The sequence below is a fragment of the Apteryx mantelli genome, chromosome 2 (genome assembly GCF_036417845.1).
Source record: "Apteryx mantelli isolate bAptMan1 chromosome 2, bAptMan1.hap1, whole genome shotgun sequence".
In the NCBI taxonomy this organism is placed as follows: domain Eukaryota; kingdom Metazoa; phylum Chordata; class Aves; order Apterygiformes; family Apterygidae; genus Apteryx; species Apteryx mantelli.
The window spans coordinates 132,154,669-132,179,984 of NC_089979.1; the positions used below are offsets into that span (position 1 = coordinate 132,154,669).

Consider the following 25,316-nt stretch of genomic DNA (forward strand, 5'->3'; position numbering starts at 1 on the left):
AGCAAACTAAGCTGGTGTTTGTTTTTGCTTTTTTTTTAATAAAAAGAAATAACAAGGGAAAACTTGGTCTAGCAGAAATAAAAATATTGTCAATGAAGACCCATTTTTGTTTAAGTAGCTATTTAAGTAGCTATTTTCTACCTTAAACTTTATTTAGTTTTGACATGACAAGTATGTATTGTGGTCTACAGCTAACTATTATAAGCATAGATCATTCCTTAGCTGTAACATAAAATAGCTTTTAGAGTATTAAACAATTGTGTGTGTGTATGTAAAGCTATCTGGCTGCATAGAATCCTTAGCTTAGTGATGTTTTAAGCAATGGAGTTGTCTTTGTCAGAAAAGGAGATATTTGTCAGCTTTAAACATGTTGTCGTCTGTTACAGTTCTTGGAGAACAAATTTCTTGACTAACCTGGGGTTTCAGTGACAGGATTTTTAAATGGCTTCTGTATTTTCTTTCGAGGTTTCTTGTCTTCATGGACCATGTACCCAAATTTGCAATACTAACTACTACCTGCTACCTTGGTTCTTTCTGCAACTTCAGCATAGTTTATGTACTATACAACAGTCTTACACAGTAGGAGAAAAGAGGTCTTAGTCTGAGTTAATGCATTTATCTTAATTTTCAATCTTATGTTTTCTTTTTTTGTTCTGTTCCCTTTCTGCTCTGCACACTGGCATTATAGCAGTAGTTTCCACCCTGTGTACCCTAGTTCCCATTAAAATCACAGAATCACAGAATCACTGAGGTTGGAAGGGACCTCTGGAGATCATCTAGTCCAATCCCCCTGCTCAAGCAGGGTCACCTAGAGCACATTGCACAGGATCGCGTCCAGGCAGGTTTTGAATATCTCCAGAGAAGGAGACTCCACAACCTCTCCGGGCAACCTGTTCCAGTGCTCTGTCACCCTCACAGTGAAAAAGTTTTTCCTCATGTTCAGATGGAAGTGTCTGTGTTTCAGTTTGTGCCCATTTCCTCGCGTCCTGTCGCTGGGCACCACTGAAAAGAGTCTGGTTCCATCCTCTCGACACCCTCCCTTCAGATACTTGTACACGTTGATAAGATCTCCTCTCAGCCTTCTCTTCTCCAAGCTAAACAGGCCCAGCTCTCTGTCTTTCCTCATGAGAGAGATGCTCCAGTCCCCTAATCATCTTTGTAGCCCTTCGCTGGACTGTCCAGTAGTGCCACATCCCTCTTGTACTGGGGAGCCCAGAACTGGACGCAGTACTCCAGATGTGGCCTCACCAGGGCTGAGGAGAGGGGGAGAATCACCTCCCTCGACCTGCTGGCAACACTCTTCCTGATGCAGGAACCCAGGATACCATTGGCCTTCTTGGCCACAAGGGCACACTGCTGGCTCATGCTTAACTTGTTGCCCACCAGCACTCTCAGGTCCTTCTCGGCAGAGCTGCTTTCCAGCAGGTCAACCCCCAACCTGTACTGGTGCATGGGGTTATTCCTCCCCAGGTGCAGGACCCTGCACTTGCCTTTGTTGAACTTCATGAGGTTCCTCTCCGCCCAGCTCTGCAGCCTGTCCAGGTCTCTCTGAATGGCAGCACAGCCCTCTGGTGTATCCGCCACTCCTCCCAGTTTCGTATCATCAGCAAACTTGCTGAGGGTGCACTCTGTCCCTTCATCCAGGTCGTTGATGAAGAAATTGAACAAGACTGGACCCAGTCCTGACCCCTGGGAGACACCGCTAGCCACAGGCCTCCAACAAGACTCTGCGCCGCTGATCACAGCCCTCTGAGCTCTGCCATTCAGCCAGTTCTCAATCCACCTCACTGTCCACTCATCTAGCCCACACTTCCTGAGCTTGTCTATGAGGATGTTATGGGAGACAGTGTCGAAAGCCTTGCTGAAGTCAAGGTAGACAACCTCCACTGCTCTCCCCTCATCTACCCAGCCAGTCATTCCATCAGAGAAGGCTATCAGATTGGTTAAGCATGATTTCCCCTTGGTGAAGCCATGCTGACTACTCCTGATCACTTTCTTGTCCTCCACGTGCTTGGAGGTGGCCTCTAGGATTCTAAATGATTCTAAAGACTAGATTTGATTCTTATTTTGGTGCCTCTCAGCTGGTCAGCATGGGTGAAAAGCTGCCCTTACAGAATAGGTATAGTTGGAAATCCCTAAGTGATGTGACGTGACGTGACGTGACATAATGCTGGCATACCTGGCTTTGTCCCATTTATTCTCAGCCTGTCCGTAGTACAGAGAACTCCTGGATGAGTGAGAAGTAAGGATGGGGCTGAAATTCAGTGCTGTAATGATCACCAGCCAGGGGAGCTGTTGTGGAGAACAAAGCCAACCAATATAACTTGCAGCAGTTCTTAGTTTGCTGTAAATTAAATTTTGGGATTGATCCAATCTCTAGTTGGCCCAGGAGTCCTGGGAACAGAAAGCTTGCCTTTATCTTTTGATCCCCACTATCAGTCCTGTGCCAAACAGTTTGGTCAAGCCCAGGTACCTGGCCAATAAATCCATTTTGGATTTTTTGTGTAGCTGGGAGCTTAGATGTCTTTTGTAACTGGGGCAAAGCTCAGGGAATGGTAAGAAATGTTTGCAAGCTTTATGCAACAATAAGCGTGCTTCTTCCCAAAGAAACACTTCCGTGTGTGTGTGTGCGCGTGCACACATGATGTGTTGGCTTATTTTAAGCAAACTCTTCAAAGAGTTTTTAAATTTTATTGATCTTGTTTTAGAACTTATTTCTGACATTGTGTACGAAGGTAGGGAATTATCTGCCTGTCTCTTACTCATAGTTGTCTCTTTAAGCAGCATTGTTGTCTTCAGTGGGGTTTGAGTGTAATTTGGTCTGTCATTCAGGAACACAGAACCCTGCCCCTTAGAGCCTTTTCATATTTTGGTTCTCTAAGTGTGGTGTCAGATGCACTGATTATTTGGTGCTAAAAGTGAGGCTTACACAGCGACGTGTTAATGAAAGTGTCTTTTCAGAAGACCTTTGCTTATTTTGGAGTTTTCAAGATATCACGGTGAGGGTCCAGGGGCCCAGTGTGGGGTTTGGCGTCGAGCAGTCCCAGTTGTGGATTACAGCTGTAAAATCAGCTCCGAAAATCAGTAAGCTAAAATGAAGGAACTGTTAATTGGTAAGTGTGGACCAGAGCAGTAGGTTTAAGTCAGCAGAGATGCAGGTGATCACGGAATCTGAGATGTTATTTGTGAATACTGCTCAGTATATTTTATATCCTGGTATATTGTCCAAATTCCTCCCAACATTTGTTGTTTGCTGCAAATAAATATGAAAATCTTCTTTACTTCTTGTCCACAGAGGTTGTATGTAGTGCTGATGTGCTATTGAAATTTTAGGCACAGAAAGAATTCTAACTGCCTTTTATTAGTAAATGAAGAGGTTTCTGAATATAAATTGTAAATCAGCTTATAAGGGTCTGGAATATTTGGAGCTGAAAAGACCAGATATAAGATCAGCTTTCTTGAGGGTAGCACTACAGATGAGTTTCCAAAGTAATTACTGAAAGTGTTTTGAACAATTTCAGTTAAAGCATCTGGCATATTCAAGTACATAGCAAAGGCTTCCCCCCCCCCCCCTTTTAAAGCAGTTGGGATAGATAGGTCATTCTTCAAAACCATTTTTTTCAAAGATTGGATCTCAGTGTTGTTAAGAAATTAATATTTTTCACTTGTTTAGCCATTGCATTATTTTAATATATGGGAAATTTTTTCCAATAGAATCTTACTGATATATGGAGTACCAAAAAAAGAATAAGGGGTGCTACAGGGCTTACTTGCTTTGCTGTAAATCTGAAGTAATTCAAACAATACAAGAACAGTGAAAAGCAGATGTAAACTACTTGTCAGAGAAGGATGTCAGAGAATAGTAAGGATTTTTTCTGTCTAAAATGTGAGGTTTTGTTGTGTTGATCACTGGGATTTGAGGTCTACTAAATGTCTTTGCTTATTAGCCGGACATGGAGATCAGTGAAATATGACCTCTTTCAACTGTGTATCACTGAACCCCAACTTATGTGATGAATTGGAGCTGTGTCTCTGAATTCTTTGATGCTTTGAGTTTTGAGGCAGTACTTCTACGGGATTTATATGTAACATGAAGTGTCCTTCAGCTAGTATTAAATGCTCATAAACATGAGACATGAGTTATGAATCCAAATAACTTTTTGTATTTAAACACAAAGCATGCAGAAGATGGTTAGGAACATGATACCTGGACCTCAGCCTTTGCCACAGGAGTTTGAGCTTGATATTCAGTTAATGTAATCCTGCATCTAAAGAGGAATCCTTTTCTTTGCATTGATGTTAGGTGGAAGTGTCAGTGATGAAAGAAGAGGTAATCTGGTGCAGCTGAAAAGAATGAGATGTCCCCGGAGTGGGAAGTGGCAAGTCTTTGAGGGGAAAAAATAGTGTTCACAGGCTCTTCTGTGTTTCTTCTAATTGATGGTCTGTGGAAAACAGGTGGCCCATAGCTGTCAGGAAGTCTGCTGTCTGTGGTGCAATTAGGAAGGAGAAAAAAAGGTTGTAAAAAGACATCACCTCATCATGCACTTTGACAAACATACAAGTGAGGAAGCTGATAAAAATGGAATAATACCAATAAATATTCAAATTCAGTCTGATTTGCATTTAGGGGATATATTTGCTGATTGGACTTCTTTGTGGGATTTTATACTGAGAAGTACTCTCAGAAAGGAGTATTCTATATCTAAGAATATACTTCTGCAGAAAACATAAGATAAACTGCATACAGGCTTTGCTCACTAAGCTTTGTTTTTAACTTTGTATATGTTAATCCTGGACACATGGCTAGTGTAACTGTTGTTGTCCACTGCTATTTATAATGACCCGTTTGCAATAAAAAGAATCAAATCTTTTATTTATCCAAAACTGTGCACACCTAATTTGTTGGATTTGCTTTTCATTGTTTACTTGATCAGTGTTCTCTGATGGTCTAAGTAGCCCTATTTTTGTTTTCTCTTCCCTTTTAAGGCAGATACCTTGCTTATTCTAAGCCTGTGTTTTCAAAGATTGAATCTTCTATATTCCAGTTTTGTAGTGGTGGAAAGGAAAGGGTCTTGATCAGCAAGAAAATTCAAAGCAGTTAATTACAATATCTACAACAAATGGAAAATGTGTGCTATTAAGTTGAGGTATTTATTCTCCTCTTGTTGAATTGCATGCAAGACTTTTCAGGTTTCAGAGTTCCCAAATGGAGAAAATAGTAGTATCCCTCCTGAACTTATCAACTGCTATAACAAATTAAGTGAGTTCGTGTTGGAAAGCTAATGTTTATCAAAGTCACAGGTTGTCAAAGGCTGAATTTTATTTCTGTATTTCTGGGTTAATAAAAGAAAAAAAAAGAGAAATACTCTAAAGCCCAGTCAGACCAGAAAAACCCAATCCCCCAAACAAAAATAAAACTGCTGAGAATGGATTGTTAAATCTGAATTGTCTATTGGCATTTTGAAGCTTGTTTACTTAAAATTAGAGGCATCCTCTAGCATGTCTAAAAAGGAAGTATTTTTAATCCTGGAATTTTATGTTTAAAAATTCTTTCAAAAACTAATTAGCACACATGCCATTGAAAGGAATTTACTTATTGAAATAAGATATTTTATTGCAAGTACTGATCAATCATTTTTATACTGATTTCTATGCACCAGCATTAAACAACTTTTGACACTATTGATTGTAAAACCAATCTGATGTGAACAGTATGTGACAGAAGTTGTTTGTTATTAAGGGATAGAATCCCATCTCTGAAAAGCTTGTCATCCTGGAGAGACAAAATCACACAAAGTAATTTTACTTGTATCATAGCTTTTTCACTGTTGACTACATTTTTGACAGCTGGCTTCATGTTAAGTATGAACAACGCTTTGTTTATGCGTGCATGTCTTCAATGGGTTATGGACCTGAAGTTTTTTCTTATGAAAGTGAAGTAGTTTTCTTTGGTAGTGCTGACTTTATCTAATTAAGAAGCAGTGCGGTAATGCTAATGCAAAGCATTCAGAAAAAATGTCTTGGTATACGAGATAGTTTATTAACCATAAAAATTGAGGAATTGTAGTTTAGTAGGTTCACAGCAAAATGTCAATTGTATTATGTATGTTTATGAAAATAGAAATTTTGGGCTTGCTCTACTGCTTGGGTATAACTGTGATGAATACTATACAGATAGATCAAGGAACCTTTCCTTTTTGAATTTGTGATGAATGGCTGCGTATCAGGCTATTAAAACCATTAAGTAGAGGTTTTTTTGAGAAACAAGAGCAATCAGAGGTTATATGGTGCCTCAGGCTATCGCTTCTCAACTTTTCTGGTTTCCACACGGTAGCTATTAAAAAACCGTAATTTATACAACTGGTTCTCAAATAAGACCCAGCAAGGTGGGCTTTAAAAGCTGACTTAGTCACTCTGTTAGTGAGACACAAATCTCTTGAATTTTTCAACCTTAAGAAAGGCATCAGCACAAATTGCTCTGTACATGTCTTTTCCTCTTGGTGTGCTTTTTATCTGCTACCCACTTTCCTTCCCGCTCTCTTCAAAACAGAGAAATTAGCTGAAGAAAATATTTTAAATTAACAACAGCTTTGTGGACTGTGCTGGCTATATCAATGTGTATGTGTCTTGTGTGTGTTCAGTGCAATGGATGTAATGTTTAGTTTGCAAGCATACAAGGAAGACAACAGAGGAAAAGGCTGCCTGTTTGTCTTGTCTTGGCTTCTGCTTCCTGGGCTGGGTAATGCTCTTTGAAAGAAGAGGGTTGGTTGCCCCCAGGAGAGGAAAACAGTCAGCGGGGTGCAGCTCCGAAGCTGCGGGCCGGACCGGGCAGAGGGGGCAAGACGTAGCAGGCTTCCTCTGCCTGGGGGTGGAGAGAAGCAGGCTCCAGGGGAGTGCAGGGTGCAGGTGAACAGCGGACCTTCAGCAGCCGAGGAAAGGACATTTTTGTAAGAACACAGAAGAAACTGAGGAGAGTGTGTTGTAAGTCAGTGAAAGTTGCGCTGGACAGCAAAGCAGAGAAAGTTTTCTCACCCAGAAACAACACAGATGGCATGGGGGAGACACTTCTTTTATTGCACTCCATTTTACCCAGAAGGTCTTAATTCTCTCTGAGTTTAAAAAAATTGCAGTTTGCATTCTACTGAAAGCTAGGTTAAGATCTTGGAAACTTTCAATATCGTTAAGGAAAAGACTCTTCCATCTTCAGGTTTTGGCTGGGTTGTTGTCTTAGGACAGTCGATTATACTGTCCTTGAATATTGAAGGCAACAATGAGTAAAATTGGGGATTAAAGGAAGGAATCTCATTTTCGAAACAAAGCCATTGTCTGCGGAAAAGCCTCTAGAGCCTAGCATGAGTGTCTTCCTTCCAGCGTCCCAAAATGTATTAACTGAATTTATACCTGCTTTCATACCTATGTGTCTCAAATTTATTTCCTAAAAAGTGAGACATCTCCATTACTAAATAGTGAATGGTGCTTTCAGATAATTCAATGAACAATGTTTCAAGATAGGTACGATTTTATCATAGTTTCCATAAGGATCTTAAGTCTCAGTTCCTGGGTTAAATCACCTCACTCAGGCCTAGCAAATGGTTGTTTCTGAGCTGCATTTGGGACTGTCGTGTCCCTGGCACAAGGCCTGGACAATCCAAAGGATCGGCTGCAGGAGAATTCAAGTAATCTGGGACTGTGGAGGCCCTGGCTTTCTCTGAGCCCCAGCCACATGCCAATCCCGCAGTAAAATGGTGAGATGCCTGGGGAGCAGTTGTCATCTCCTGCTTATGAACTATTTCCAGATCCCTGCTGTCCTCCCTCGTCTCTCTGAGGTGTATTGCACTATGTGGCCCGTGGGGCTAGTAAGATCAGACATCCAAAGTTGCTGACCCCGCTCTGGACCTAATACACGAGAGCGGGAGAATAGCACATTATTCGTAGAGATATTTGTTAATATTTGTGGAAATAAATGCAGAAATGTTACCCAAAATATTGTATGTACAAACAGTCTGTGTTGCAGCTATAATTTTCTGCTTATTTCTAATTTAACTTGATTTTTGTTTACTAGTCATAACAAGAATATTTTACAATTGCTTTATTTCATCATTTAAGCTGGAGAAAAGATTTCACAGCTGACATAATTTAATTTGGTGGCATGGGCCATAAACAGTGAAAAGAGGCAGTGGTGTGGGTTTGTTACTTTTCATGAAAGCACCCAAAGGGTGAAAGCTGCTGATGTGTTTTTCTTTTTTTTTCTTTTTCTTTTTTTTTTGGTCGATGTGTAGTTAATGATCAACGCAGAGAATGCAAAAATGTCAGTTGGTTGAACATTTTTAAAGGAGTTATAAGAGAAGCATCTGGGAGCCAGACTTTTCCTGTGGAAATATGCCAACGACTGTATTGTGTTTCCTTTCACTAAAGTGAACTATGCTGAAATGCCTTGTCTCCTGTCCCTTTTTTCAGTAAACTCATTTCTGGAATCAGACTATAAATTTGAATACTTTAACCCTGCAGATTATTAAGGGATATTTTGTGGTTTAAACAAGATGCTTTCTTCATGATTCTGTGTATGTAAATATTATGTCAAGTCCCATTTGTCACAATTAAGGATATATAGTTTTCAGAAATGTCTTTTAAATTTAAATCTTGCTGCTGATCAACGAGTATGGGAAACTTTACTTGACATGTAAAGACTTTTTTTCCCCTCTGTATTATATAAATTCAAGCCCGAGAAATATAACCCCTGTACATGGTTGTCAAATAACACTGTAGTACAGAGTTATACAATATAGATTAGTTAATTGAATATTAGATTGCTAAATGTATTTACATAGAGAACTATTTATATTTTCTATGTAGATTTTAATAGCCACCACATTTATTTTAGCAAAACATTTTACTAATAAGGTTTATAAAATGTCATGTTGAACACTTAAACTATTTACATAACTAAGAGCTATTATGGGTTGAGAGAACAAACAAATTTATTTTAGTTACAGTGAATTCACATAAATCTTTATAATGTTTATATATGAGAATGGACTTATGCACATGCCACACATATTTAGGCAGGCAATCTCTAGCGCAGATTCCTGTGAACCTACAACACAACCATGGAATCAATTTGGGAAACACTGTTTGTTTTGCCCCTTTGAGCTACTAATTTGCATTCTGCCCAATAATTACAACTACCTTTTTTCTTTGGGGGGAGGCAGGAGCATTTTTTCTTAACCAGATAAATAATTAGATGAACATGTAGAAACACTAAACCTCGCAAGCTTTGCTTTATATTATTGAGGCCTGTTTGGAATAGTGTTTTAAAATATTGTATTCCTTCTTTAGATGCTCAAGTATGGATTTAGATTCATAACTTTTAACTCAATGAGCAAAAATGTTAGTCCTTTGTATTTGTAATTTTAATTCTCTCTGTATGCCTCAAACAGAGGAACTAGAAAACTTCTATTTAAATTCCTCAGCTTTGCATTTGTTCAGATCTTAGATTATAATACTTTTTTCTGTGGTAATTTTTTTTTTAAAGCATGTCCATTTCCCTTGATTTTTATTTTTTGAGATGCCTATTGCCTGGACTATTGTGTGCCAAATTTGAGGCTTTAAGAACATTTTAGAAGTGTAACCAAAATTGTGCTTTTGATGGAAGCGAGCATGAAACCTTACTTGCACAGATGCTGCTGTTCAGTTGTGAAAGTTTAGTTATCTGATCTCTCAATCAAAAAGTATAGGTAACATTTTCAAAAGGGCCTAGTCAAACTTAAGGAATTTGTAGGAGTTGGGTTCTGAAGTCACTTACGACATTTTCACCTTGTTTGATGGCCCATCAAATAATTTCTTGTTTTCTGAACAGTTCACTCAGCACATGGGATCAGCCAATTCTGAGAGATTTGGTTTCTGAAAGCAAATCACTGAAAAAGTGAATTCACTTGTAAATACCTATTTTCTGTGTATATAAAAGCAGGAAAAGAATGAATGGTTTTCTGGAAGTGAATCTCTCTGTAATTTCTTATATTTTCTTTTATAATTATTGCATGTATATCCATGATTTAACTTGCTTGTGATGACCTTTATCTTTTCTCTTGAGAAGAATAACTATTATCAGGTCTTTCTTCATGAGGAAATAAAAAGGTCAGTGCAAAATCCATCCCTTATTTCTATGCAGTGCACATTGCACTTTGGTATATTTGTACTGAATTTTATTAATAATAATTAGATCATTTTGTCTAAGAAATTTTAGCATTCCAAAATTAGACATTTGAGATGGTCTTTCCCTGCCTCTCCCTACTTCTCCTCCCAAGCTTGCTATTGGTGTAGCTGAGAATTTGCATAGTTCTACTCCTGCTTATCCTGTCAGGCTAACGTTTTTTTTCTTTTTGGCTCTCTCTTAACCCTAAATTGATAAGCTTTTAATTCTTCTGCATCTATGTCTGTCTTCAAAAAAAAAGAAAAAAAAAAGTGCCTTTCTTTTTTTAAGTAGAGATTTTAAAATTGTATGTTTTTTGGGAGGCTGGTGCTAGGAACTGAACTAAGTTGATTTAGCTGTCACTCAAAACCCTATTGAAGATTGCTTATTTGCAAGGACAGACCCAAGCAGGAAGGAGAGCTCAAAGCAGGAAGCTGAGTTCATGAAATCCTAATATATTCATAATTAAAACCAGGAATTGCATGTACCTCTGTGGGTCATTCTGTTGTCCTAATGAATATATGCTGTCCTGTTATTCAGGAGGCTGAGCATGTTTTTCCTCCCATTGTGCTACTTTGCTCTTAAAGCCTGCAGGGCTTTATTAAGCCCTGGAAACAGCAACTTGCATGCTAACCAACAACCTCTGTGTGTGACAAATGGACAAAATTGATGAGATATGAAGATGATATAGTCTTTATACAAACTGATTGTGACTACCAAATGGGGCGCAGATAGGAAAGCAGGGCGAGTGGGACGCTTGGTACTGGGGGAGGAGGGGTAAGTGTTTAAAGGAAAGAGAGGGAAGGTGCTGACATCTATTCAGGTCTCTCTCAACAGGCAGGGAAAGGTGAGTAAAGCAATGCATGTTCCCAGATTTCCTGAAAACTTTGTAAAATTATGCATAATAGAGTGAGAAGATCCAGCTGTTTGTATAAAGACAAAAATAACATTTAATACTGCACTACTTTGCAGCAACTGTGAAAGACCTTGCCAATAATGCTGAATTTTTTCTCTTGGGTGAGAGCAACTGTTCTTCTTCCAAAGAGAGAGATGTGTTCTTTGATCGCTTAATCTTCATACTTTTATGCTCTAAAACATAAGAAATACTTTTTACTAGAAAAAGCTGTTGCTCCTTGCTTTTCCAGTAAGTTAGTGAGTAGTTATATAGTATCTACCTGCTTTTAAAAACATTCTTTTTGTTCATTGCCCTAGTTAGTATCCTTCATGTTGATGGGTATGTATATAATACAGGAGAATTGCAGTGTCTTTCCTCTTTCACAAATGTATTTAGAGACTTTTTCCCTACTCATTTTTCCAACCTTACTCATTTCTCTCTAATATTTCACTCTGTGATTATTTTCATAGCAATAGTTGCGTGGTGCAAATAACAGTCTTCTACAGAAGAGCAGGGAATTGTAGCCTAAAGGGTATGGCAGGAAGTCTTGTATTTGTCCCTAGTGGGATTGGGATTTTTTTTGATTTACTTAGTCCTTTAGCTGAGCTAATGTTGTATTTCTGAAATGTTTTCCTTAGGAAGGGAATGTTAGATCTGCTTTTTGGTTTTGATTATGCCAAACTGTAACATATGCTTGGGTTCATTAGGTGGTGTCCCAGGAAGGTTGTTTTACAAGAGAAAACTTTTTGCAGATCATCTAGAAATGACATTCTAAGACCCCAATATTACTGCCTCTCCCTCTCACCTCCTTTTCCGGGAGCAGAGAGCCTCAGTTAATTTTTACCAAAATCCACTATTATTTTTTTCCCTCTGAGAACCATGAGGTAACTTTTTCAAGGTCTTCTCAATGGGAGGCAGTGCTTTATCTTTACCTGAGCTGGCCATTTAGATTATTCAGACTACCTACACAATTGGGAGTAGTGGTGGTGCACAGTAGTGTCATTTCAAGATACAAGAAGTGCAGCTGGGAAAAACAAAACAACCCCAAACCTAGTGATAATGAAGGATTTCTCAGAGAATTCAGGAAACCTCATGTCTGGAGTCTTGGCAAGATCTGGACAAAACTGAGTCATTTGAGCTAATCCTGTTCTATAAAATCATTGGCTCCAGCTGTGTCATAGATGAGCTATCAACATGCAGAGGTCCTTATTACTGCTGCTTAGCTTGGATTTTCTTAGGGCAGTCTGGAGAACCAAGAGACCAAATATTGTTGTTTGCTAGATACTTGATTGAAGTTTTAGAGTTAGACACAGGGGTTTAGATGAGGCAGTTTCCAGAGATCCTTTCCAACCCAAAGCACTTCATGATTCTAACTCCTTCGCTTTGTACAGCCAATGCTGCTTGTTCCTGGCCATTGGGATCAGTACATTGTCAACAGTAATAGCAGAGTTCTGTTGCTCTATGCTGGTCTAACAAACAGAGCTGTGCATATACTCAACCTTGCTAACTCTGGAATTTAAGTAGTGGCTGTTTCTAAGAACTGATTAAAACTTGGACAAAATATCTTAGTTGGAGTTTCATCAAATTTAGCTAGCAGTGTATTTGAAACCTTTTGCCTTCCTCTTGGAATTGTTCTTGAATCACATGTGTTGGAAGGGATTGGGACTGGGAATCGACATGGGTTCTGTCCTCAACTAAAAGTAAAGCAGCTCAGTACACATAATATTGTTCATAAAAATGTTTCTATTTTCATATTGTTTGTGACCTGGAGATCTCTTTCTATTTATTCTGTATTGTCTGCTTCCTATCATATTTCTGAGTATGGTGGTGACTCAGATGCAGCTTCCACATCTGCTAATAATTCGATGTCACCTTCTGTCCAATCCCTGTATCTGTTTGATCCATTTCTGTCCCCATCTTCACTGTCCCTGTTGTAGAAATTGGAGCTCTTTCACTCAAGCTTGTCATGCAGAAACATAGCTTCTCTGTTTGAGCTGTTGGGTGATAACTGCTTGACTCAGAAATGGGAATAATCTCCTCTCTAAATAGCAACCAGGTTGTTTTCCACTTCTGTCACCCTCTTGGAGACATTTTCATCCCCAGACCATGCACCCTGATACAGTCAGATGGACCTTTAACAAGACAGTTCCCCTCCATCCCCAACCCATCTCACACTGTGGCTAGTGCATAGCACCTTCAGCAGCCTTTTCCAAGCTGTTTCATTTGTTTAGGAATGAAGCAAGGTACAGGGAATGCAGGGTGAAATGTCAAGGAGTTGTTGTTGGTAAATCATCCAGTAATCTACCATGTCCAGGAGGAAGAGGGCAAGACTGGAAAGGGGCAGATCTGTGGGTATATTTGGAAGATGATCAAAACTAGAGTTTGCTATTTGGATTTAGAGACTTCTTGCTGTGGGTGGATTGGAGCCTAAAAGAAGAGGACTGAAAGCAAAGTCCATGCCATTATGCATATACACACCAGGGCAAATAAGTGTAAGATCAAGTAACATAGAGAAGATTTCTGAGATATCAAGCCACTTGGGCTAAAACCCAGTAAGATTTTGGGTGAAGGCATACACAGGTGTGTATATAGTGGGGATACTGCAGAGGACCCTCACTCCCATGACTGGGGAATACTCTTCTCTGGGATGCTCAGGTAAGGCAGCATTCTGGCCTACATAAAACAACGTATTGATTCTTATTCCTTTGTCTGCAGATGGTCCCTAATCTTCACTACTAATGCAAGCAGAAGTCGACAGTTCAGCCAAATTATAAAAAGATAGCATGTACTTAAAATTTGTGTTTTTATTGCTCCTTCTTTGGGATTGCTTAAATTCTTTTCAAAACAAATAATCTTGTTTGTAAAAAGCCAGTTCTAGCTATTTTTTTTAAATTGCATGGCTGGACTGATTTATTTTCCTTGCTAGGGTAATAATACATCTGTTATGGGGTTAGGTCAATTTATAAAATTGTAAATCTGAGAGAGAAAAGCTCTCAACTCTTTCCCACAGTAAGCATTTATTCATATTTGAGAGTTCTTGTTTACAGTTGCGTAGAGTCATTTTTTTGTAGGGGAAAAGCAGTCTGGAAGAGTAATACTCTTGGTGTTAATATGCCATTGTACCTTTTAATTTTTCTTAAGCAAAGCGGTATACAGCCATGATGTTCACATTCAGCTGAGTTCTCCATGTGCACACCTCTGTGTTTGATGCGTATGTCTGTCATCCCTGCTGAGTACAATGGTAAAGGCATTGTAGCTTTTATTGATTATTTAATAAGTATTTTTGTGGGGGTCTGTCTTACAAGGCCTGTTTATATGCTTATAACCTTTTGACACCAAAGTGAGTTTTCAAATGAAGATATATTAGTGTGCATTACAAGCATATGATTGCTTGAATTATCACAGAATAGATGAAAAATTAGTTTGTTGCAGTAGTTTTTATCTTGACTGATCAAAACATCTCCCAAAGATTTTTCTAACAATATGTGATTGGAATAACAACTTCACATGGTGTAGAGTACCGTGCTGCAGCCGAGAGGCATGTAAATACAAGCTGCTTATTTGCAAGAAGGTTCCAGATTTGCAATATGATTGCTATGGAAACCACACAATGAAAACCTTATAACCATCTGTGTGGTTTGGTAGATTTTGCTGCATAGATGAGCTGTTTTTGTTTACTGTTATTAAAGTGTTGAATAGAATATATTAACCCACAAACTGTGAAATGACAAAGTCTATCTCAGAGGATACAGCATAATAAAATACTAGTTAATAATGGCATTAAATTAAGATCAAACATATAAAGATGGATAAGTAGTGTGTTGGTAGACGAAACTGCTAAGTTTATGCATATTTATCATGGTGATACCACATTCCATTGAAGGAATGCACTGTTCATGCCAAACTCTAATCCATTTTATACTCAAGAAGTCTGAATTTTTTCCCTTTAAGAAAAAGAAATTGGAAGAAAAATCAATGGCTTCATGTCAAAAACTCAGCTAGCATAGTATTCATTGCTCACTTTTTAAATTGTGTGGATGGTAGAATCATCTATGATTGGGGGATTATTTTTATTTTTCTGTTCTATCTTCATACTGAAATAAGTAAATTATTTTTCAGCAGCTTTCAGGGACTGAAACACCCCTTAGTAAATATAGTTCCTTCTTCAACTGTTGCTAAAAGAATTTTTTTAAATTTTTTGCTGTTAGGGTCTCTGAGAACTGGTGGAATATAGAACATACCCTGTATTTCAAGGGCCAGATATCTGTTCTTTGGATCTATAGGTCTGGAAGAGTTCACTGTTTTGACTAGTGTTCCTTTGACATAGTGAGAAGGTGGAGAAGCATATTTTTTCACTGCAGTGATAATGATGGTGTGAAGAAGCAATACAGAGGAAACATTGTACCAGGTCTGTGTTTTAAAGGTCTGCGTGACTCCTCTGGCACAGTATCTTAATAAGGAATTCTACTGGGTGGTTTGGGGCTTTTTTTTTTTTTTTTTTTTAAATCTTTTGCAACTGTTGCATGTTGTGACACAAACTTTAGTATGTCATCTCTGACCAAAGCAATAAGTCTCTGGGTATCTGAGGCTGTTGTCTTTGAAAGGCATCTCCCACACACTGTCACTGCTTCAGGACATAATGCCAGAAAACACTAGTAGGGACTATAGGTTCTTTTTTGCCACCCTAAACCAAGTCTATTAGATCTACACCACTGTGGCTATGACTACATTACCAAGTAGTCTGGATCAATTGAAACAGATTTGTAAAGCTCAGGTTTGTGCTTAGGTCATGATGTTCACACTATGCACTTTTCAGAAAGGTTTTACTATGGAGTCAGTTTAGTCTGGGTACATGGATTGAAAGCCCATTAGTATTTGGACCATGTGCAGTTTGGTTCTGGAGTGCCTCTTCTGGCCTAATTGCATCTGCAGGGAATCTAGTCCATCCACTCTTTGACAATTCTTTGGAAGAAACCAAAGCGTGACAAGTGGAGTGGTGGCATCCCAACCACTCTGCTAATGGGACGTGCGTTGTTTGAATTTGGGACCTTCTCTGTATTCAAAGAACTTTAGCTCAGACATTTTTTTTTCTTCTTCAAATACAGATCTCGTGAACACTTGTTTCTATTTTATTAAATATATGTTTCAGGAACAGGAATGGCAATGTTCTAACTTTTTATATGAAACCACAATACTACCTGCATATATTCAGTTATATCTGTTATGAAAAATCTCTTCAAACCTCTTCTATTTTTTTTTTCTTAAGTTGAACCCCCGTCAGAGCAGAATTCTGTGTGCCAGGTAGTCTGATGATGATGATGACAATTATAGAGTTAAAATCCAGAGTATGTTCAACATGTAAATTCAGCATTGATACTGGTCCAAAAATCTGTAACATTTAATATCAGCATTTTTTTTTATTAATGTATAATATTCTGTCCATTAGATGAAATTGTGTGTTCTTGTTAAAAAAAAAAAAAAACTGTCCTAGAGAATGTGACTGGCAATGGAATAATAATACTCGTAAGTGGTGCAATTGTGATACAGAAGCTACAGAATGGCAGTGCCTCCTAGTGCTCTGGACAACACATGGAGTGTGTTTGTGTCATTCATGTGCCTATTCTAAGTGCTTAAAACAAACAGATGAGTGTATTTGGAAATGTGTCACAAGTGGTGTGCCAGCTGGGGGAATATATTTAAAGGCAGTAAATAGTTTGGAGTGTTTTGTGTTGTACCACAGCTTCAGATTTTCCCCATTCTATTGTTTTTATCTGTGGCTCAAAGAATAGTTTGTATTCATCTCAGACAGACTTTTAGCTAGTCAAGAGTCAGATGGCAAAAATTGTTGGTGGCTTAGTAGGGCAGAAGTTCAAAGCCCTTTGTAGAGTGAATCTTATGATGTAATTGTAATATTTGTAGGACTGTGTATATAGGTTAGCAAACAATTATGCATACTCATTTCAACAGGTCTACTCTTGTGCTTTAAACATCTGCTTTAATGTTTGCAGGAACAGTCTTGTGAGTAAATTAAATTTTTACAAGGCTAACAATCCTTTGAACTGTTGATATAAAATTCATTCTTTGTCAGAGTAGATTGTACAACTTTTGTGTAATTTGCTTATGAGAAACATTTTAAAAGCTGTGAGTTCTGTGTCTGTTATCTGTCATTTATAAAATGTCAAAATCAGCTGCTGAAATACGTACCTTAAAAACAAGCATGAATATCAGTATGTGATGAGTAGCAACACCAAATAATTTGAAAGTATTGAAAGTCTAATTCTTGTTTGAAAAGTAGGTTTATCAATACACTATTTCCTCACTTAGTACAGCAGTTTTGACAGTTGTGGTGTTCTATAAAGGCCAAGGTAAATCTGTTGCTACTTCCTTTTGACCCAAAAGAAAGAATACAACTAAAAAAGAACTCGTAGTTTGTTCCCTTTTTTGCATCACCAAGAGAACTGTTGGCTGCAAATTGGGTCGAGTAGTTCTTATGTCCCGTGAGTGGAGTGTGGATTTACTAAGTGAGGGTATGGGAATGAGAGACTTCCATGTCTGTTGTGGACAAGAAATATGGAGCACATCTCAGGAAATTGTCCATGGTGGTTTCAGAGTGTTCCAAGCCCGTTAGCCAGAAAACATGCTTTAGAGCTGATCACTGCCAGACTTTCTCTTTTCTTCTCTCCTAAAAACTTGCACTAAGATATTGATACAGTCTGGTTTGCTTAAAACCATGGGCAGCTGCAGTAGGCAGGAGCAGCGAATGCCTGGCTTCTGCAGGGGCTGTGTTCCCGTCATGCAGGTGTCTAGCCAGGCTGTCTGTCTGCCAGTATTGACAGTAAGATGGGTAAAATATCCCCTGCCTCCTCTGCATACTTCTGTTTAGAACATTTGAATTTTTGCATGGGCTGGGAATCATTTTAGCTCCTGAATTTCCTTTTCTTTATCCTGGCAAGAAGTGTATGTAGCAGAATAGGACCCTCATTCTAATTGTCTTGGAATGATTGAAAAAAGCAGAACTGCAGCTCTGTATTATCGTGTTCAGAGTAGAGTGAAAAGGGAAACAGATGTTCACAACTGAGATTTTGAAAGAAAGCTTTTGGAGTGTTTGGATGGGTAGGGAAAGCCCCAGAAATAACAACGCTCTAACTTCTGTGCAAATGTAAAATAGTAAACAGGGCTTATGATCTGGAAATGTGGAGTGTGGCTTTCAGACTGATGGGGGCTGTAATTCCTGTCAGCCGAGGTGTCACTTCAGAGTTTCATTTGCAGTTATGTGTTTTGCAGAAGAAGAAAGTGTTCCTCCAAAGACTGAAGTGCCAAGAAAACTGAGCCAGGAGAAAGTTACCATCGTTTCAGGTAATCTGACACAATGTTAAACTTTTTCTTCTTTATTTTTGTATGCAATTTCTTTTTGCCTTTATTTCCTTGTATCTTGCCTTTGCTGTTTTAAAATGTTTTTACAGCTCTGTAAAGTTGTCTTTTTCACCTGGGTATTTGATAGCAGCAAAACTGCTTAGCATCACTTAGGATGCATGAAAACCTCTTGAGAAGGATTTATAAAGTAAGCCAATTTATACAAGGTATTCCTTCCTGAATTACTTTGTAATGACTCAATTAGCTTTCATTTCTGCACAAAGGAGATTTAGTTGCATAAATTAGCTTATCATCATTGGGGAAGTGTCACTGCTAAAGGACAGTTTATAGATACAACATGCAGTTGCTGTCAAACCTATAAGAATGTAATATAGACATCTGTGTATACTTTGTGCTTGAGCAGAACAGACTTCTGCCATTCAGAGACTAACAGGGGACAACAAGTTGCCCAAGGGACTGGCAATGTAGACGTCTCTGAAAAGGTCAACTTGACACAGGCTCTGACAATCGACCCAAAGCTCTGTCTTCTTTGATAAAAATCAGATAAACTTAAGACCACTAATTGATCTGCAGCCTGTTTAAATGTTGGCCATGCATATCTTCATTGCATATGATTACCACAGAAAGCAAATGAATTGGGTAAGAAATGCCAGAGTCCAGTGACAGCAACATAAAAATTGGAAAAGGACACAAATGCCCAGAAAGGCTGTGAAGGATATTCTCTCAGTTTTAGCTGGGCAAACTGCCCTTGTGCTAATTATCTCCGAGACTGGAAAAATAGCTGTATACGCCATGTAAAGTCACATGGCCAGACAACTTTTCTTGACAGAAAGGTATTTCCAGTTATGCTTAAAAACAAGATATATATGTACTTCAAGGGCACAGACCTTTAGATAAACCACTGGTGATTTGACACAGCAAGTAGAGAAGACCTGCGTCTTATCAGACCTTAAGCCTCTTTGAGATCTGCTGCATTGTAACTGTGACCTGCATTGACATACAATCTGGCTCACCTTCCCTCATCGTCCATAATGCACATCATTCTTTAGGGCTGTCAAGGAAAGGGTGGAAAAGAAGAGTTCCTTTAGGAAGTAGCTTTGCAGGGCTCTTCCTGTTGCAACATGTGGAGAGGAAATGGAGGCCTGATTTCCTGACCCATACAGGAAAGCAGGAACAGGTTGCTGTGAAGAGTTTGGGGTTTGCTTTTCTTGGAAAGGAAGCAAGAGCCAAGTCATCAGATGCTGTTAGCATTGTGCTCTGCTAAAAACATGTGTAAAACAACATGACTCATTACAGCCATAGCATTTAGTACTCATTTAGACATTACCGTAATTACAGGAGTGTGTCATCATAATGCGGCATAGGGTCAATCCAATTATATACTTGAAAGCAGCTTTTTTTTTTTTTAAACTAACACACCATCTTGAAGAAGTTCTAAATGATCATACTTTTAGGAAATCAAAACCTTAGCACCTTCATTTTTGAAAAGTTTCAACTCCTATGAGAACAGCTCTGTCAGTCTGTTAGTATTTCTGTAATGTCCTTGAAAATACCATAACAATTCTCTCCAGGCATCAGATTCATTTCAAGCAATAATTTTAACACTATAGTAAAGCAGTATCTGACCTTATTTGACTACTTATTTAACACTAGAAACTTGTTTGCTGTTTAGGTCTGTGAGTTGACATGATTATTTCTGATAGGCATCTGATCATAAATATTTAACCTTATTCAAGAATATTCCATGTTTTTCCATAAAAATAAAACATGCATTCTTAAATTTCATTTACTGCCTGGCTTTACTAAACCTGAATTTCACAGATGATCTTCTACAAATAGTCAGTGAACTCAGCCTGATGATGAAGGCAAAAAACCTTTCTTATTTTCTACTGTTTTTTTTTGTTGTTGTTGTTTCAGCTTATCTCTACTTCAGTTAATGTGCAGACTCCAGAATTCTTTTCATCTTTCAGTCTTGGTGCTGACTGTTGCTGCTGGATGGCTTTTATGTTAATTACTAGTGACCTAGTTATTTGAAAATACCTAAGCGTTGGAGGGCTTCAGGTGTAAAACATGGCTTGCTGGGTCTTTTTTGCTACAGCTATCTACCCATTATCGTTTTCACAAGCACTGTTGTTTTAGTAAGTGTAATCAATTCTGTGTTGTCTCAGGGTAAATACTTTGCTTTTGGAGTAATTGAGAAACAATAGAAGAATGGAACTATCCTGAGAAAGATTATGCAGAGAAAACTGAGCTGGACTAGAGCTTGAGTCCAAATAAATCCACTATGATTATTTAGCCCTTATTTTATAATTTTTTTGCGTGTAGGAAAAAAGGCAAAGAAATAGTTACAGGAATTCTTTGCAGTTTTAGGACAACATCAGAGCAAACAAATTGTGTCAACAAATTGTGTCCTTTAACAGTCTATGTCTCATCTGAGCAAAGAGTCTGAACACTGAGAATCTTAAGTCAGTTGTGTTGAGACAGAGTCATTTGGGTATCACTAATCTTGCACTTCACATGTCTCTTCATCTTTAAGCAATTACCTTTAATATGGTAGATATTCAGCACATCACCAGCAAAGGAAGACACAGTAGTATATAGTAATTTTCCAGAAGTTCACCTTTTTTAAAACTGTTAAGCAGTGTAAAATAGCTCAGACCGTGATTAGTAGTCTTGAAATCTGATCTTTTTGAAGAATCTGATCAAAAGTCAAGCAATATGAGTCAGAACTGCAAGCTTCTTAAAGATCATATTAATATATTGGACACCAAACCAAAGTGGAAAAAAGAAAACATGCTTGGGTGTTCCTTCATTCCACAAGCGAACTGTAAGCAGATAATGCGGAACTAGTAGCTCTACATCGCTACCATAGTAGAGTTTGCTGACTTTGGTGCCATCAGTGTTAAAATGGAAAATGGGTGGAAGTGAGGCACAGCCATATTTATTTTAGTGTTTTAAATGGTGTGTATCTGTATTTTGGCTATAATTCAATTTTTTTGATCAGTCTAGTTTTTGCCAAGTCTGTGTTCTGAAATGGCAAGTGCCAAAAATGGCACAGGGAGGGTACAGGAATGGGGCAGCCTTCAATTAGATTGGCTTAGTGGGACAGCACACTTAAAAACGTTTAAAATGTGTACTCTTAATCTGTTTTTCCAGGTTTTGTTATCTCTGTCTATTGAGAATACTCTTAGAGTTTTTTTTTTTTCCCTTAAGTAATGTGCTGGCACTGTTAAGTTTTAAACAGTCTACAACATTTTAAGTACGTGCTTGAGTGATACACTTGTCAGAGTTTTACCTGAATTGTTCACCTTTTTTTCTTCAAGCATGTATTATGAGGTGCTGGTACTTTTCAGTCAAATAAGCAGTTTGAGCCTACCATCAGGAAGGCTGGCAACCACTGCTGTTTGATCTATCAAGCAAACTCTGAAATGTTTTCATCGGTATATTGGACAAAAATATCTGTTGTTCCTATTACTGTTACTGGAAGAACAGAGATGGCAGAAGAAAACCCTGAGGAATTCTTCATGGAGAAGAATTCATGGGAAGAGTTTTGAAAACTGTTGGATAGTTGTTCATCTGGATAACTCTCCTGGAATGAAAGAACTATTTCCTGGAGAAACAGCCTATCCAAAACCATGCTCAGCCGTTTCTTGACTGGTTATGTTAAAAGCAGTGGGTGGATTAAAAACAAACGGCCCTCTACTCCCTACGAAAAAGAATTTGTACTTGATCATCTCTCATTTACATTTGTGGTCTAAGTGACCATGCTTTCTAAATACAGCAGACTTTCATTTAGCAGTTATACCATACACAGTATTTTTAAGGCACAAAACATATTTTACAGAGTATAATAGAGTGTAATTTTGACAGGGTAATGCCAGCAAATCAATACCTTATGAATTTAAACTCTAATTGGCACTTAAGTTCTTGATGTTAAATCCACAGACTGTTTTCATGTACTTCATGTGTTTAGAAGGTCCATGTTTTTTCCTTACCATATAAATACCAAATTCCTTCACCCAGGTCTGCTGGTTTTCTTTTATTCAATTCTTCAGATGCAATCAGAAGAAATTTGGCAGGGTCCTCTCTAACTTTTAAAATTGCTGGAGCAAGAAAGAATGGGCTTGTGTTTTACAGAGGTTTTTGTGGCATTTTTTGTTGTACCTATGTTTGTAAAGCACTGTGAACAACTTAATCATTTCATGAAGCTTGCTGTCCTTTAGATATATAGATTCTGAAGATATATTTACATTTAATGTTTATGTGTGTAGCTGCTTCTGGTATTTGGAGAAACTTGTACTGGTGGGCACGAGAAAGCATTTCCAAAATGGAATGAACACTTGCTTGGAGACCAGTGTAGTTGTTCACAAGCTTATACTGACACTTTCTCTCCCTATTTTTCACTTCTATGCCTGTGTATACCAGTTGCTGTCTGAAATGGGTGGCTAGCTGATATGAACAGCTCCTGTTTTATGTTGCTTTCACATATGAGGGCACAGAGCCATGGTTAGTCTTTGGGCAACATCATCAGGGTAGCAATAAGCTTATTTTAAAATGCATCTTTTTCAGTGTTGCCATGTCATTAGTTCAGTTTCATTCCCACTCTGAGGCTTAATGAAATGCTCACGATGAACATCTAGGGAGAGATGTGTCTCACTCACTGTGGGATCTCTTCTCTTGTCAGTGTTGCCCATGTAACTCACATTAGTGTTAATAGGAGTTACTTCAGGCGCATAAATGGTAAGAGCAGACCCCAAACTGATAATCAGTGTGAAAAAGCATGATTCACTTTAGTGCAACTCTGCAGATGTGAAAGTCCTGATTAATGTATTTAACCCAGATCAAAAAGGCAAATGCTGAGAGATTTGAAAGGTTGGGATATACCAAAGTAGCTCTTTCAGTTTTTTTCTCATGAGGGCTTACCTTATCTTTTGTGGGATAGCGCTGGGAACTGCAGTCCATGCTGTATCAAAAAGACTGAGGAGATACTTTGATTAAAATATTATTACAAATTAATTTGGTGCTAACCTGTGCTACTGCTTTTAATTGTCTCATGCTAAATTGGTGAATAATGAGCTGACAGACAAGTGGGAAGGGTCAAAATTTGGAGGTGCAACGTTTCAAACCGATTACATTTTCCTCTTGAGATTATACTATCTACACATTTTACAATAACCAAATCTCTTATTCTAAGTAGATGGGATTTTTTTTAATGTATTGCTGGTTTTGATGTGATGACAGAAGAATTTGTGCACTGATAGTGAGAACGCCCTCTAGCGCTATATAGTGAATGTTAGCCAGTAATCACCAGTTTATGGAAAAATAAAAGGTGGCTAACAGCAGTTTTAATTTCAAGGTTGTGAATGTTTCATCTTATGCCAGTGTTGTCATCAAAACAAGATAGCGCAGAACACTGACTGAAGTGAATAAATAGAAAGCAAGCTCTCTGTGCTCGTATAGAGAGAATTAAAATTAAATTTTAAGTATTTGTCAAAATAGAGAACAACACAAGTTGAATGCTACTTTATTTTATATAGAGCATGATGTTTTCTTTTGCTTTTTACTTGATATTTGAGCAGGATTTTTTTCAGTAATGAACTTAACCAATTGTGATTAAATTGTAAACTGTAAATAATGGTGTAGAGTGCTAATGACATGCAAATGTGACTGGTATATGTTGGAATAACCAGCAAGCCTGCTGTTCAAGGATCATATAACAAAACTAAGGTGACAGCCTTGATCCAGCCAGTTCAGTGATATTTATGTTATCAGAATTAGAAGATAGCTTTCCAGTGATGTAAATTATTAGTACATATACAGTCTGTCTGGTTAGTGTATACATAATGTAACTGGTCATCTTAGTAGTATTGCTTACATTCTTTTTGCATTAACTCATCACACTCCATTCTCATGGAATTAAAAACAGGAAATAGTTTGCAGTGTAACAGAAGCACCCAGTGTATTTAACTATGTGTAAGTGCTGTGTTTCAATAGATGTACTCTGTATTGTAAGTGTATGACAAAGCGTTTATTACTGTGTTATTGCCGTATTACAGAGCAAAGAGTGCTAAATAATCAATCAGTTAATGGTCTGTATGGCAGCTTGAACACAGCACATCCATTGTGCTTATGCTGTTAGAAGGATGAGTTTATGACTGTAGTGTGGTTGCATGTTTAGCCAGAGGTTAATGTCCTAAACTGGATCTGACACAAATATTTTTAAAATGCAGCTTCAGCAAACAGTTTCAGAGTTCTCCAATATTTCAGAAGGAACAATCAAAGATAATCTGAAAGGTTCTCAGAGAAGTTATTTAGTTTTGTTGGAGCATAAATGGGAGGGGGAGCATATCACAAAATACTTACTTTGGCTTCCTTTCACAGATTATTATTAATTACACTCTAGCATTTTTATTGGTTTCAAGTTGAGATACAAATATGGCTTGCTGGAAATATATTAGTAGAGGAAAACTAGCTGCTCTAAGTTGCAGCTGGAAAATGCTTTGAAAACCTGTAGCTACATGTCTTTAAGTGATACAGCTGCTGCCAATGAGGGGCTCACGCATTAAACTTGGTTTCCACTTGCTTTTGCGGTATGAAGGAGCTGTTTTTACAAAGAGCATTAAGAAATGTGCTCTAATAAATTGCCGTGTAGTGTCTGGAGATTTAAAGAGTAATTTTTGTCCCTCAGAATCTTTATCCTTTTGTAATTAGATGCTGTGTTTTCTCTGCAGATGGTAAAAATACCGATTATGCTAATTTCTATCAAGGTCTGTGGGACTGCACAGGAGATGTACCTGATGAGTTGACATTTAAACGCGGTGACGTTATCTACATTCTCAGCAAGGTATGGCATGCTAT

General features: G+C 38.1%; 1 protein-coding gene across 1 annotated transcript in view; it reads left to right on the forward strand.

The window, feature by feature from the left end:
- Nucleotides 1-25,316, forward strand: part of SKAP2 (src kinase associated phosphoprotein 2) — a 124,296-nt gene that overhangs the window by 87,320 nt on the left and 11,660 nt on the right. The window contains exons 10-11 of the mRNA XM_067291578.1: nt 18,369-18,440; nt 25,190-25,302. Coding sequence (XP_067147679.1) covers nt 18,369-18,440; nt 25,190-25,302 — 185 coding nt within the window. The remainder of the gene's footprint in view (nt 1-18,368; nt 18,441-25,189; nt 25,303-25,316) is intronic.